The 14,638-nt window shown below is 47.3% G+C and overlaps 5 protein-coding genes across 5 annotated transcripts; 3 read left to right on the forward strand and 2 right to left on the reverse strand.

The window, feature by feature from the left end:
- Nucleotides 1-287: 287 nt before the first annotated feature.
- Nucleotides 288-2,385, forward strand: PEX2_096040 (flavin-containing monooxygenase; the record flags this gene model as incomplete). Its single annotated transcript, XM_016746874.1, has 7 exons — nt 288-604; nt 667-879; nt 930-1,087; nt 1,142-1,237; nt 1,297-1,433; nt 1,497-1,863; nt 1,922-2,385. 7 exons carry the CDS (start codon nt 288-290, stop codon nt 2,383-2,385), a joined length of 1,752 nt encoding a protein of 583 aa, XP_016594068.1.
- Nucleotides 2,386-2,827: 442 nt separating this feature from the next.
- On the reverse strand, nt 2,828-5,885 carry PEX2_096050 (uncharacterized protein; the record flags this gene model as incomplete). The annotated part of the gene is made up of 4 exons (XM_016746875.1): nt 2,828-3,585; nt 3,656-4,598; nt 4,651-5,064; nt 5,130-5,885. 4 exons carry the CDS (start codon nt 5,883-5,885, stop codon nt 2,828-2,830), a joined length of 2,871 nt encoding a protein of 956 aa, XP_016594069.1.
- Nucleotides 5,886-7,568: 1,683 nt separating this feature from the next.
- PEX2_096060 (uncharacterized protein) lies at nt 7,569-9,668 on the forward strand (the record flags this gene model as incomplete). Its single annotated transcript, XM_016746876.1, has 8 exons — nt 7,569-7,786; nt 7,833-8,315; nt 8,367-8,491; nt 8,544-8,738; nt 8,827-9,065; nt 9,113-9,169; nt 9,235-9,318; nt 9,372-9,668. 8 exons carry the CDS (start codon nt 7,569-7,571, stop codon nt 9,666-9,668), a joined length of 1,698 nt encoding a protein of 565 aa, XP_016594070.1.
- A 129-nt stretch (nt 9,669-9,797) lies between these two features.
- PEX2_096070 (putative MFS transporter) lies at nt 9,798-11,427 on the reverse strand (the record flags this gene model as incomplete). Its single annotated transcript, XM_016746877.1, has 4 exons — nt 9,798-10,715; nt 10,772-11,005; nt 11,057-11,318; nt 11,375-11,427. 4 exons carry the CDS (start codon nt 11,425-11,427, stop codon nt 9,798-9,800), a joined length of 1,467 nt encoding a protein of 488 aa, XP_016594071.1.
- A 1,064-nt stretch (nt 11,428-12,491) lies between these two features.
- Nucleotides 12,492-13,871, forward strand: PEX2_096080 (OSBP family protein; the record flags this gene model as incomplete). The annotated part of the gene is made up of 4 exons (XM_016746878.1): nt 12,492-12,509; nt 12,599-12,924; nt 12,974-13,028; nt 13,092-13,871. The coding sequence occupies 4 exons, from the start codon at nt 12,492-12,494 to the stop codon at nt 13,869-13,871; spliced, it is 1,179 nt and encodes a 392-aa protein (XP_016594072.1).
- Nucleotides 13,872-14,638: the final 767 nt, after the last annotated feature.

Genomic DNA, 14,638 nt, shown 5'->3' on the forward strand with positions numbered 1-14,638 from the left:
GTGGGGATGGTGGAGAGAGGGAGGAGCCCCTGGAGAGGAAAAGGTGATAAGAAGTGGTGGAGCTCCACCACTCCACCGACGCAGAGCTACAGGTTCAAAGTGCGCAAGAGTGAACAGATTGTCCACCATCTATTCTACAAACACGAGGCACAAAATGTAGTGAAAGGTGCGCTAAGAAGGAAGAGTCCCATAAAGGCATCGACCCCGCGCCCTTACATCTCCTTGATCTGATGAAGCATTCGGATCATCTGTCTACTCTATCTTATCCTACTTCTTCTACCCCCAAAATGGGATCTATCGGTAACTATCATGAACTCAAGACGTCTAATGGAGTCGGGAATGGGATCAAGCCTTACGAAATTGTGGAAAAGCCAAGCCGACACCGTCGCAAACTCCGTATTATCGTGATCGGAGCTGGCGCGAGTGCGTTGAACTTTGCCCATGACATCGACACAAGCACTTTAGATACCGAACTAGTTCTTTACGAAAAGAACCCAGAGATTGGTGGCACTTGGTATGAGAACCGCTACCCCGGATGTGGATGCGACATACCTTCCGTCAACTATCAGTTCTCATGGGCCCCCTCTCCAGACTGGACCTCCTTGTAAGTAAAATCGAGTACTTGTCTTGTCCGAAGAGCTGAACATTGAGCTTACCTTTTGGTAGTTACTCGGGTGCACCTGAAATCTTGGAATATTTCAAGAGTATTGCCGACAACTATGGGCTTCGGAAATATATTCGCCTGGAGCACAAGGTGGTAGGCGCATTTTGGGATGAACAGGATCAACAGTGGCATGTGAAAATCCAGAAAGGAGATAATCCTGAAGATGTCTTCGAGGACAAAGGTCACATATTGCTCAACGCAAGTGGTGTTCTGAAGTGAGTACCCTTTGCTTTTACGGTGAAATGGCGAGACTGACATACTTTAGTAAATGGAAATGGCCAGCAATCAAGGGCCTTGAAACCTTCCACGGCCCTAGACTTCATAGTGCAAACTGGGACGACAACGTTGAATTACAGGGGAAGCGTGTGGCTGTCATTGGCTCCGGCTCCTCTGCAGTGCAAATCGTTCCAAACATTCAGCCCAGTAAGTTTTGCTGATTTAAAACGAGAAATAAAGCTATATTAACGACCAATACAGAGGTATCCTCCCTCAAATGCTTCATTCGCAGTGCCTCATGGGTGACCGCCGGCTTTGGTCAACGATTTGCAGGAAAAGGGGGATCCAATTTCAAATGTAAGGCTTCCTTCAAGCAGGTCCTGTTAAACTCCGATCCTAAATACTGACAATAACAGATAATGAGAAGCAAAAGGGGATACTGAAGAATGACCCTCAGAAATACCTTGCATATCGCAAGAAGATCGAGTCTGAACTCAACTCCCGTTTCCGATTCATTCTCAATGGATCCGAGGAGCAAGCAAATGCGCGAGCTGTAAGATTCCCGTCCTGACCCAGTACACTTCTACCCTTTTCCTGACAAGGAAAAATCTTTTAGTACGCGGAGAAAGATATGCGATCCAAGCTTGCCAATCATCCAGAAATCGCAGACTCGATTGTTCCGAAGGACTTTGCAGTAGGCTGCCGAAGACCTACACCCGGAAATGGATACCTCGAGGCACTTTGCAGCGAGAATACTACAGTTGTCAGCCAATCAATTGAAGAGATTACCCCCAAGGGCATCAAGACTGCGGATGGCGTTGAGCACGAGGTCGATGTGATCGTGTGTGCTACCGGCTTTGATGTCAGTTGGCGGCCGTCTTACCCGACAATCGGCCGGGAATCTCGCAGTCTGAGTGAAGAATGGAAGAATATTCCAAGGACTTACCTTTCTATCACAGTTCCAAACTTCCCCAATTACCTCAGTGAGCCCCTCTGCACCCTCGTCCCTAAAGTGTTGAGATGCTAATTCCGGTTGAACAGTTTTCAACGGTCCCTTCGGCCCCTACGGCCATGGAAGTTTTCTTCCAATTACAGAGACCATATCCAGACACTTCCTCCAGATGCTCGAGAAAATGTCATCGGAAGGTGTGACATCTTTTGAACCCAAGCCTGAGGCAGTCGCGGATTTCTTTGAACACCACCGAAACTTCATGCCTCGCACCGCTTGGACATCTCCATGTCGTTCTTGGTTCAAGCAGGGAACAACCGATGGGGAGGTGATGATGTGGCCGGGCTCGAGAATTCATTTCTTTGAAACCATGAAACAGCCCCGTTGGGAAGATTACAACCTCGGTTATACAACCTCTAATCGATTTGGCTATCTTGGCAACGGTTTCGCCGCACGCGAGTTTGATGGAAGCGACCTGTCATGGTATCTGGGTACGATTGACGGAAATGAAAAGGCACATCTCCCTGACGAGGATTTTGAGGCCTTTATGGTTTAGTGAACCAGGGGAGATAGAACAACCCTATTTTTGAATAAAGCGCAAATTTGAATATCATTAGCTTCCAAGACAAATCAACGGTAAAATTCTAGGGGTAGTTTTGAATAATTCTGATTAACTTCTTGTATAGGATAATGTGTTCGGAACGAGAAACCTGTATTGATCTGTTATTGAGTACTATTTTAGAAATTTTGGGAATATATTTCTTCAGACTGGAAGTCTCTAATACTTGATGTGCATTTATTTAACCAAAGTTGGTAGTCAGTAGACCGGCAACTGTCACCCAAGGCTTTACTATCTTGATTAAATCCGATGAGAGAGACCGTCGATATGAGAATTTATCTGGTGTAGTGAGCTCGAACCCTAGCAGCGTAAATATGCAACCGTTTTTTTGTATTAAATTTTAGAAACATTGACTTCGTGGCTCAAGTTCAATGGTCTATCATAATGTCCACTGCTCAACTACATCAGCCAAACTATCTTCATCTCCAACATTGCCTGGGAAGATTATCAATGGTAGCTCCGTCCATTTGACCTTCCGTCCTCCCTGATCCTGACTCTTGAAATCTTGCTCGCTCTGGCACCACCAAACGGGGACCCCAGGCGCCGCCTGGCCCAACACTCTTGCGCGTTTTATGGCTATACCAGCTGTGGTCGCATCGGATGATGTCACACCTCCCTTCGCTAGCAGGTATCGAGGGCAAACGTTCAAGTGACGAACAATGTGCACCAAGGCATTCGCGGCTAAGTTGTTGATGTCCAAGTTTGTTATTGTTTTTGAAGTTCCGGATGCCCAAGAATTGGCAGAATCCAGTGTCACAAGGTCTCGACTGGTCATCACCAGCACATCCTTGCCACCTTGGAGGTCTCCAGACGCACGTGCAACAACATCTTGCAACACGGGTGAATTACGAAGCATTGTGGGAATGTCGGGATATTTCTGGAGCTCGATCAAAAGGGCTGGTACTTCCACAATGAGAGTCGTTAATTTGTCCCCTAATCTTTGCATCAATGATTGGACCTGCTTGGTAGACTTGGGAACATAAGACCCCGCTATAATCAATCCTCCTGTGCGTCTCATGGGGTTGACCATTGGGATCTGCCTCGGTAAAAGAACCGGTTTTTCTGGGATCCCAAGGCGACTAGATACAAAGCTCGCTCCCGTTCGATGGGCAAAACGGAGTTTGTGCTTTTTGCGTACTGCAAGTGAGAAGTCAGTTTGAAAGAAATGCACGTTGTAAAGGAACCAGAAAGAAACAAGGCTAGTTACCTTCCAATAACGCCAGGCTGAACATAAGCATGTCCTCCGTGTGTACTGCGTTAACAATCAGAATTCCACCTTTGGGCACGAGAAGCAATTTTTCTTCGATTGCAGAAACTCCCCCGAGTCTGATATCCTCCAATGTGACAGACAGTATATCTTTGCTGGAAAATCGCGATCCTGCTTTTTCACGAACCCACTCTCTGAGATTTGAGGATTTGTAGCCAAAGGTCCTATCCTTTGCGAATGGAGTCTTTGCGGCTGGGACCAGGGTGTCTCGGTCACCTACATACTGTACGTCGTCGATGGTATAGCGAACACCTGGTCCAAAGAATGGTGCAAGAATCCATGCATCGGGAGAGCCAATCGTATCAATATACGATTCAACTTCTTCTAGGAAATGACCACGCAATGTAGAGTCTCCCCGGAGGACAACCTCAAACTTTTTGCCAGTCATATCAGCCGCCCGAGAAACGTTTCGCAGTATCTCACTGACCAGCGTGCGGGCTTCGTTGGGAGGCAAGGCACGACTGTTGGTCAAAATGAAAAAACCTCTGCTCTCCGACCGAAACTCTGAGACCAGAAGATCAAAATCCCACATGGTGAGGACATTGATATCGTGGCACGTCTGCGTTCCTGTTGGGTCATCGTCAAGAACAACGAGCTTGAAGTCCTGCTCAGCCTGTAAATGATCTTGAATATTGCATAGAAGGTTTCCAACATTGTGCTCAAATTTAGGCAATTTTGAGTGCAATTCGGAGAGGGGAACTGGGTCATATTTGGTTATGTGCAAGGGTTGGATCGAAAGATTTGCTGTGGTCCATAACTTGAGGAGAGCTGCTTGACCTTCCCCGCCCATGCCATAGGTTACAGCCTGTTGTAATAGCTGAAATGTAGTAGCTGCGAGTTGAAGAGGATAATTATGCATGTGGGCAAGGGTCATCACTTCTTTCTGTCTATTTGGTTAGTCACGTCGATCGAAACTCTGAAGAGGACCGACCTACCAGCTTGTTCCGTGTCTGTGTGATTGTGTATCCAGATGATAAATCGCCAGCCAAAATTTTGGAGGCAACGTCTTTGAAGGACTCGCTAGCACCAGCGGCACTTGAAATAATTGATGTGAGGGTGTTGGTCGAAATGCCGAGTTTGCTTCCGAGGGCCAGAGCTTCAACCGCTGCTAGGGTGTGAACAGTCTCAAGTAACTGGCAAATCAACTCAGATGCGCGTGATTTATCAGGGCCCTGGCAGTGTGTTGCTTTTGAAACCAGAGATGGATCTTGTGCTATAAAAATTCGAGCAAGACTCGCATCGTCGTCTTTTTCATATCCCATCCGTGCAGCATATTGGTAAAGTCGTTCTGTCGCAGACGCAATATAAAGAGGGAAATCCTGAAGGAGACCTTCTGAGGTTACAATTCGCTGAGGTGAGTGTCAGCGGAAGAATTTAATGCTTCCCCAATATTTACTAGGGGCAGAAAGCTTACCATATCCTTAACAAAGATACTGATAGCAGAGTGAGGTGTCCAGTCGTTGGAGAGCATATGAGGTACTCGGTTCTCAAACATCCAACTACACGCTGGGCCTTTCAAGACGGCTTCATAGAATTCCTTGGTGTTCACTCCCAAGGTTGCAGCTAGTCCCATTGCCTCTGCAGACACAGCAATATGAATACCGGCAAGATGCTGGTTGACAAGTTTGACCTTGTTAGCGGCGCCCAGTCCCCCCTCGATGTCATATAGATTCTCGCTCATTGACTTCAAGATTGGCTGGGCGATATTCAAAACATCCGCCGGTCCCGATGAGAGAATGGTCAGCATTCCTTGAGCGGCGCGTATGGTTCCACCAGACACGGGACAATCCAACAACTGTATATCTGGTCTTTGGAAGTCTTGATGGATGCGCCCCAAGATTTGCGCCGGAAACCCTGGAGCAACGGTTGAGCACAATATGACAATCGCGTTCTGTGTCAGGCCAAACACTGCGCCTGTTGAATCGGCGAAGAACGCATCCTCAGTCTGCGTAGAATTTGCAACCATGCATATAACGAATGATGCACCTTGAGCGCATTCCTTTGGACTAGAACCGGCCCTACCGCCCATGGCGAGGAGTTTCTCTAGGGCCATGGGATTGACATCGAACCCGGTCACAGCGAAACCGTCTTCGAGCAAGTGTACGGCCATTCCCATCCCCATGGCGCCTAACCCAATAAAGGCAACCTTCGGCTTAGAAGCCATTCTCATTGCAAGCTTGATTTGTGTATTTGCGGTGTGTTGATGTCGAATTGGAGGATAGGTAGATAGAACAGATCATGTGAAATCTACTGTTTCTATTTAAACCTGGCAAAATGAAGAAGGGCCCCAATTCTTTTCCGACAAGTTCGGAGAATTAATAGTTTGGCGGGCTGAATATCTCAGTGGCATATCTAAATCCAAGTCACTAAATCTAAACAAGGTAAAAGGGCAAGAGGGAAAAATGAGCTCCACCACTCCACCACTCCACCGTCACTCCACTCTCTCCATATCCCTCACTTTTAGACTTCCGCGAAGCCCATAAATGGGCCCGGACCTCAGGCCCAAAGCCCAACCCGTACTGGGCTATAGGCCCTACCTTCGAAACCCGACCCAACACACAGCCCATCGAGGGGGGTTTACTAAGCATCTTGTAATCACTGTTGTCTAACCTTCTACTTATTATATAGAGTTTAGATTTTCAGAATTCATAATTATCATTGCTCTATAAGTATACATTTCAAATTTAAACAAAATCCGATCAGAAGAGGTCGAGATACTACGAGAAAGTATATTTTCACACACGATAGTTATATATCTAGGATCTAGATAGGAGTACTACCACTTTCTAAGTGAACTTGTAATTTATAAATTATCTAAATAACGCCCTTTCTCGCTTTTTTAAACGTGTTATAGAGAGATAACTAGTAATTAATTCTAAATGATCTAAACTAATAAAATATTACCTTTAGAATAAGACTTAGAAATGGGGGTTCAACTTCTGAATTCTCGGCATATTTGTACTGTTTGGGGCCCACTGGGCCCCCATTAAAGCCCAGTGGGCTTTCACCCCAGGCCCAAAACCCAACCCATTTGCGGGTTGGGTCGGGTTGGGCTCTGGGCTTTATGGGCCGGTGCGGAAGTCTACTCACTTTATTAATTCTCATCGACCCTAGACTTACGCATCGATATGTGAGAAAAACAGTTGAATCAAATTCGAGCTGATTTGTATCTTCATACGAGTTAAATAAGACATTTTGACTTTACATAATACTCACCCGTGGACAAACCCTTCGCTGATAGCACCAAAGCACCAAAGCACCAAAGCACAAAAGCACAAAAGCACAAAAGCACAAAAGCACAATCTAGGTCCGTACGGTGGTGAAGTACGTTATCGCGAGCCATGATCTGGACAGATTTTTGTATAATTGGATTAAAGGGGAAATAGATTTCCTTTTAATCTCAGTTTTTACCCTTATTTTCCCTTCGACGTCCTTGAGTCGAAGTAATATACCAGCGAAGAAGTTTTTTAATTATCTAATGACTTGAGGCCAGAATCCCAAGAGAACTTCTATAATATTCAAACACATTATCTATAGCATATCTATAATAGTCGGAGATCAAGTAAATCGGGGTGACGTTGAAAGGGGGTCCACCTGATGCAACTGCAACATTGCGCTTACACCTGGACCATTTAGGTATTTCATTGATCCTTCCCTACATAGGTAGATAACCTCTTGCTCTATATCGAAGTAAGTAGGATCTTGCCATTTGAACATTCGAATGTAACAAAAGATAAGGCAAGTGCGATAGATGCGGGGTAGGTAACCTTGAAAGCTTCTATTGATGAGAGAAACCGGAACTTATATATGTGCATATATCCAGGGAATATATTCTCCAACTTATTCCTCCAATATGACTAAAGTACATGAAAATGATGCCAAGAACGACGCGACGGTTGATGTGGCCTTGGCTTCGCAGCCACACTCCACCTTAGGGGAGTATGAACGGCTCTTCGGCGTCGACGAGGACGCCTATGAGCAGCCAACCACCACTAGGAAAGAACTTTGGTCGTATTACCTCTATTACAATGGCGATAACGGTGTCGGCCCCGGATCGTACAGCCAAACCCTGTAGGTACAATGAAAACGCTGAAATGTTCCGACTAATCCCGTGAAGCTTCCAGTGGGCCTTGAATGGCGCCGGATATCAACCTGGCTCAAATCCACCCAAAGCCTGCACCGATTCATCGCCATGTGTAGTGCCGTGGGCGGGAGGTACGAAATCAGTATCTTCAGTGGTTCTTATCGCCAATGGTCTTTGCTTCACTTTCATGACGGTGATATTCGTCTGGCTAGGAAGTGCTGCGGACTATGGAACATTCGGCCGATGGCTCCTTCTGGCATTGACGGTGGTCTGCTGGGCACTGCAGTATGGTATGATGTCTATCCGACATCCGAGCCAGTGGCCAGCCGCGATGGGATTGTACGTTGTGGCATACATTGCCTACGGTGCAACGCTGGTATTCTACGCTGCTCTATTCCCCCGTCTGGCGCGGTATACACCGCATGTGCGCAAAGCGAGAGAAGAGGATCTCAGAGAGGGTAAGATAAATCAGGAGGAATACGATGCTATTGAATCACTAGAGAGAAATCACATCAGGTGAGTTTGGTCTTTTTGAGCTCCTGTTAAGGATGTCGCTGACAGTAGTAGCAACATTTCAACTGCACACAGCAACATTGGATACCTACTCACACTCGTGCTTAATCTGAGCGTTCTACTTCCACTCCAAAATAACACTTTCTCTAATAACCTGGCACTCTGTCTTACCAACTCATGTAGGCTGTCCATACAATCCATCAAAGAGTCGAACTGTCTAACCTTCTACAGATTGGGTCGTTCTTGGCATATGGTGGTTTATCTTCCAGCAACAAAGGCCAGGTCCGAAGATACCGAAAGGGTCAAGCTACACCACCATTGGATTCAAGCAGATTTGGTTGGCTATTCGAGAAATCAGGTCTCTTCCACAGACATTTCTATACTTTTTGGCCTACTTCCTTCTTGCTGATGGCCTAAACACTACTGGTGGGTTCTTTCCTTATTGGTTTATTGCAAATGAAACTCGATACGCCCATAGATATGGACAAGAGAGCTCACTAACATGAGTCAATAGGCACTCTCGTCAGCATCATCCAAAACGATGCTGTTTCATTTTCTTTCTTGCAGCTCACATATCTTGGCATTACCCAAGCTGCCTGCTCGATCACCTCAACCTTCGGATTTTGGTATATACAACAGTACTTCAAATTTGAGACGAAGACCATGTTTTTGTTCACCAATTCCTTCAGCGTCCTCATCCCCCTTTGGGGAATGCTGGGATTGTGGACCAATCGCATCGGGTATCACAATAGGGTATGTGTCAACCCCCAACCGAGATTTCCCAGCTAACACCCATGGAGTGGGAGTTTTACTTTTACAATGTCATCTTCGGGCTTTTTCAGGCCCCATATTATGCGGTAGGTGGAAGTTTGAATGGTCTCCAGCACGATTCATGCCCCTATAGTTTCTAACATTATGCCAGTACGCCCAAACAATGATCAGCGAGCTGATGCCACGCGGCTACGATAATATGTTCTTCGCCCTTTTTGGAATAACCAATCGTGCAGTAAGTCGAATTTATTTGGTGCTGTATTTCCGTCAAGTTCACTAACCCTCTAGTCTTCGATCATCGGTCCCAATGTCATCCAAGCCATCATAAACAATACCGATAACAACTGGATGGGCTTCCCATTTCTGTTCGCCATCTGCGCCGGGTCAATGATCGCTATCTGCTTTGTAGACATCAAAAAGGGTCGCGAGGACTGTCGGAAATTCACCGAGCAGCGCAAGATAGACCGTGTCGTGGCAGAGAGTGGTCTAGATCCTAATGATATGGCGAAGGGGAAGCAACCTGTTGGTACCGAAGATGTTCTTGAAGTACCAAACGAGCAAGTGAGTACTCTGATAAGGGAGTAAGCGTATATATTTTGGGAGCGTTTGAGCTACTATTCTCTGTCTCTCTTTTGGTCTTTGTTTTGATCATGACACATCCTATCATTAAGTCATAAATAGATGTCCCCAACGAGATATTTCGAAATTGAATCTTCAAGCCTCAGCCTTTGTTGTGCCCTGCTGCATCTCTTCGGTGCTTTCCTCAGCCTTACGCTGGTTCTTCTTTTCAACCTTATCCCGCCATTGATCGCCGAAAATAGTCGTGAGCCATACACCCACCCCGGACACAACCAAAAATAGGGCGCTGACAGTACTGAACCACCCCACTCCCATACTCTCTACCGCCGGAAGCACAAGTCCAGACCCTAGAGCACCGAACACGTACCGTAACAGATAGCTACCGGCAACGACTTCGGCACTCCGGCCGCTCGACTGCATAACATCCAGGCTGTAGGTATTGAGACTAGGGAAGCAGAACAGCTGCGCCACCCCCTGGAAGAACATGGCAAGGACAGGGACTGGGATTCCACCAACTGCCTTCTCGACTGTCCAACCATATATCAAGATACATCCGGGGATAACACCACCCAAAAAAACCAGACAAGACTTTAGTCTGTCTTCGGGGACTCGGACACCACCGCGCTTGATGATCCATTTCTTCACAGTATGGTCTGCCCACCTTCCACCCATGAGTGTGCCAACAAGATACCCACAGCCTGGCGCGATGTAGAACAGCCCCGTCTGGATAGGGCTGGTGAGGTGGAAGCGTGGATTGAGTACGTATCGAATCGGAGTTAGGAGAGAGTATTGGTTCCAGACGAGAGCGCCGGCAGCGAGAGCCGTGCAAAAGAGGTTGGGATATTTAAATAGCATAATAGCAACTTGGAGCGGAGAGATCCGGTGCCAAAGGTATTTGGCTTTTTGCCACATCGTCTTGTCGGCCATGTCGCCTTTGGTCAGATGCGGGTAGGTTTCGGGGAAAAAGAAGAAGACGAGAAGCGTGCCGCAACCTCCAAGAGCTGCCTGGAGCCAGAAGATCACACGCCATGAGCGGAAGGTAACGATCACTCCCTATATTTCTAGGTCAGCGGATTTTCGCAGCGCTGGATTTATAGAGTAGCACATACGCCAATGAATGGTCCAAAGGCTGGCCCAATTAGGGTTCCTGACAGAAACCACCCCAATGCTGTTGCCCGTGCTCGAGGCTCGTATACATCACCCAATGCCGAGCTCCCAACGACCAAGAAGGATGTCCCTTGAAATGCAGTCAAGACACGGAAAATATAATATGCTGGGAGGTTGGGTGCCAAGGCCGTGCCGATGCTAAACGCAAAGAACAAAAATGCGCTCACAAGAAACACCTACTCTCAATTAGCTCGGTACTTCAAGATGAAATTCTTCTCGTTACCCACCGGACGTCGCCCCCAGACCTGACTGAAGGGCCCCCAGAAGGGAGCCGCAATACCCATGAATGCCATATATAGCGCATTGCTCGCGTTTATAACACTTCCTGTGGTGTTATAGGTCTTTGCCACTTCGGGTATAGCAGCTAATATAGAGGTGGAAGAGATAGGTGCTAGGAAAGAGCAGAACGACAGGACACCAACGATGATCACTTTGCGAGCTGGTGAAAAGCGTAGGTATTGTTCCGCATCGACCTCGTGGAAGTCGTCACTGACAACCATGTCATGATGTGAAACATGGCTCCGTACGTGGTCAAGACTATTCACAGCTCCTTCTCGTTGGGAGCGCCGGGATTGAGATCTCTGGATTTCGTATTCATTTATTGAGGATCGAGACCGCCTCTCCTCGCTGGATGCTATCGAGGTAGCTGGAGACATGGCAGGAGTTCTTTTTGAAAGAGCTAGTGTCTAGTAGCTTGTCGTAAATAAGGCTCGCCTATCTCGTGTTGCAGATGCAAGATAGGAAAGAAATTATCTGCAATCGTTCTTAGATTCGGCTTCTTTCCGAGGTCATACCAGTCGGGTATGTGCGTAGATGCGTGGGAAGGTCTTCAATTAGAATTGTAGTAAAGAACGAAGAGATGGAAGTAAATTTATTGAGCCTAAGAAAGTCAACAGCAACGAGGTATATCGCAGACTTAAAGCGTGAGTCATAGAGAGAAATTCGAATGCCTCTTTCCCTATCATCTGGGAGGATCGGCGGGCTGCTTCCGACGTAGCGTTCTAGAGGCCAGAGGCCCCCGAACAGAGGGCTTGCTATCATCTTCTAGGGTCCATCCTGCCCAATGTAGAGGCGACGGACCAATATGATTCGGGGAGAAGACCGGTAGGGTTGCCGATTAGGGCAGAGCGGAAAAGAATCCGGGGCTACCGAGGGTCTGTGAAGGAGATCCGGTTACTCCGTACGGAGTACGGAGTACTCCCGCGCACATGAAAATGGATAAATACATACTAACCTTTTTGGAATCCTTTATCAATTATATAAATTAAGAAAAAGAGAAAATATGTTCTGGATGAGTCCTAACTTAACTGATTTCAAGTCTAGGCTCCTATCTTATAGGCTAGCACTGGGCCTAAAGAAAGATGGTCACTACCTAGGTAAAGTGTCTTTCACATGTTGAATACTACCTAAGTAGTATATTTATATGTATGTTGTATATGAAGTACATCATCTAATAATGAATCTCTTTCCAAAGAACATCTGGAAATCTACCCAATTTGGTGTTGTGGCTGTTCACAAAAGACACAGCCCCTGCCCATGACGTTATCCGCTTCTGACCGCCAACGACCCAACTCGTCCCTCCACCTCCCCACGCTCCTTGCTTTTTTTTCCTTCTTGATTTGAAGTCCAATTCAATAGCTGAAGAGTTCATTCTTATTAAATATGTCCTCTCAAAGCCAGGTCCCCCCTAATAGCAAGGGCTCATGGACAAGTTTCCTAAAGGCATGCAGGCTCATTTGTTTGAGTATACCTGGCTAACAAATTTCTAGTCGATCGCCTCCTTTAACGGTGATCTATCCTCGTTGACTGCTCCTCCCTTCATCCTGTCTACCACCTCCCTCACCGAATACTCCGCCTACTGGGCCGAACACCCTGCCGTCTTCGTGGCACCAGCTAAGGAGGCTGACCCCGCGAAGCGTGCTCTCTTGGTTCTCAAGTGGTTCCTCAGCACACTGCACCAACAATACTGCAGCCGTAGCGAGAAGCTCGGCAGTGAGAAAAAGCCTTTAAACCCGTTCCTGGGAGAGCTGTTTATTGGTAAATGGGCAGGTGACGCGGAAGTGGGGGAGACTTCCTTGGTCAGCGAACAAGTCAGGTATGCGAGGCCACTTCTGTGGAACTACAGCCCACTAATTAAATCACAGCCACCATCCTCCGGCCACAGCCTACGCGATCCGCAATGAGAAAAACGGTGTTGAGGTGAGTAGATAAAGATTGTACCAAGTAATTAAGAGGTTCCAATAACTGACAATACGACCACAGCTGCAAGGATATAACGCGCAGAAGGCCTCCTTCTCCAGCACTATCCTCGTAAAGCAGATTGGCCATGCGCTGTACACAATCACCCCGCCCGGATCCGACGAGAAGGAGCAATACTTGATCACGCTGCCCAACCTACACATCGAATCGCTGATCTACGGCTCGCCCTTCGTGGAGCTGGAGAAGTCAACCAAGATCGTCAGCAGCACCGGCTATGTCGCCAAGATCGACTATTCCGGCAAGGGCTGGCTGAGCGGCAAGAAGAATACCTTCACCGCGAGCCTGTTCAAGGAGAGCGAGGGTGAGAAAAAGCCCCTTTACACGGTAGAGGGTCAATGGTCGGATAAGTTCGCTATCAAGGACGCCCGCACCAAGGAGGTCATCGACTCCTGGAACGCCAAGGAGAACCCCGTCACTCCGCTCGCCCTAGCTCCCCTCGAGCAACAAGATCTGTACGAAAGCCGACGTGCCTGGAGCGATGTGGCTGCCAACATCCAGAAGGGAGACATGGATGCCGTTTCCGGATACAAGTCACGCATTGAGACTGCCCAGCGCGAACAGCGCCGCATCGAGAAGGAGGCAGGCCGGGAGTGGGAGCGCCGCTTCTTCAACCGTATTGAGGGTGCTGACGACGCCCAGATCCAGCGTCTTGCTAAATCGGCCGATCTTGCTTTCGAGTCTGATAAGACTGGCGGTATCTGGCGCTTCGATGCTCAGAAGGCTGCTGGCGCTCAGCCGCCTTACCACAAGGTTGGCGGTGAGGGTCTCGGTCTCACTGAGTAGATTGTCGCTGGAGTCGGATACATTTTTTTTGTTCATCTCAAATTGTCTTGGGGCCTTGCTTGCGCCACATAGATTTGACTTTTTGGATTCCTATTCTGTACCCTGTCATGTTGCATTTTGATTGTATATAGTTCATGGTCCAGGTTGAAGTCGAAGCCGCGCGCTTGCTTATATGCTTGGACTAGGCGGCTCAACCTTTCCATCTAATGATATGGTATCTTAAACTAAGTTGATGGTATGCATCTTTGATCTTATGGAAGTACATGTAGAGGCTTGATGCTGGCGAACAACGGAAGTCTAGTACTTTCTTGTGATTACAAGAGCTACAGTTTACAATACTAGAACAGTCTCCAAAGACAGGTGCCATACAGGACATACATAATTCATGACACTTTTTAGCCCAGAACGCAACTGAGCATTGGATCTACCTCTGCCAGACCCATTCAGCCATACATCATAATCATCGACCGATATTGCACATGGTGAGGAGGCACAAAGACAGAATAACAGAAGGGAGAAGTAGGTAGTAAAAAAAAAAAAAACTGGAAAACCGTCCGCGGAAACAAGTGACACACCGGACCCGAATAGACACCGACTAGGTTATAGCGAGAAAACAAAAAGAAAAACAGAGAAACCTAGAGAGGAATTGGTGAATTTAATACAGAGACCGCATCAGGTGGGAGCAGTGGTAGCAAAGAAGAGCAAGACGGCTGAGAGGAAGGGCAAGGAAACGAGAAAGAAAACAAACAAACATCAAGAAGACAGTC

The sequence above is a fragment of the Penicillium expansum genome, assembly GCF_000769745.1.
Source record: "Penicillium expansum strain MD-8 chromosome Unknown contig338, whole genome shotgun sequence".
Taxonomy (NCBI): Eukaryota; Fungi; Ascomycota; class Eurotiomycetes; order Eurotiales; family Aspergillaceae; genus Penicillium; species Penicillium expansum.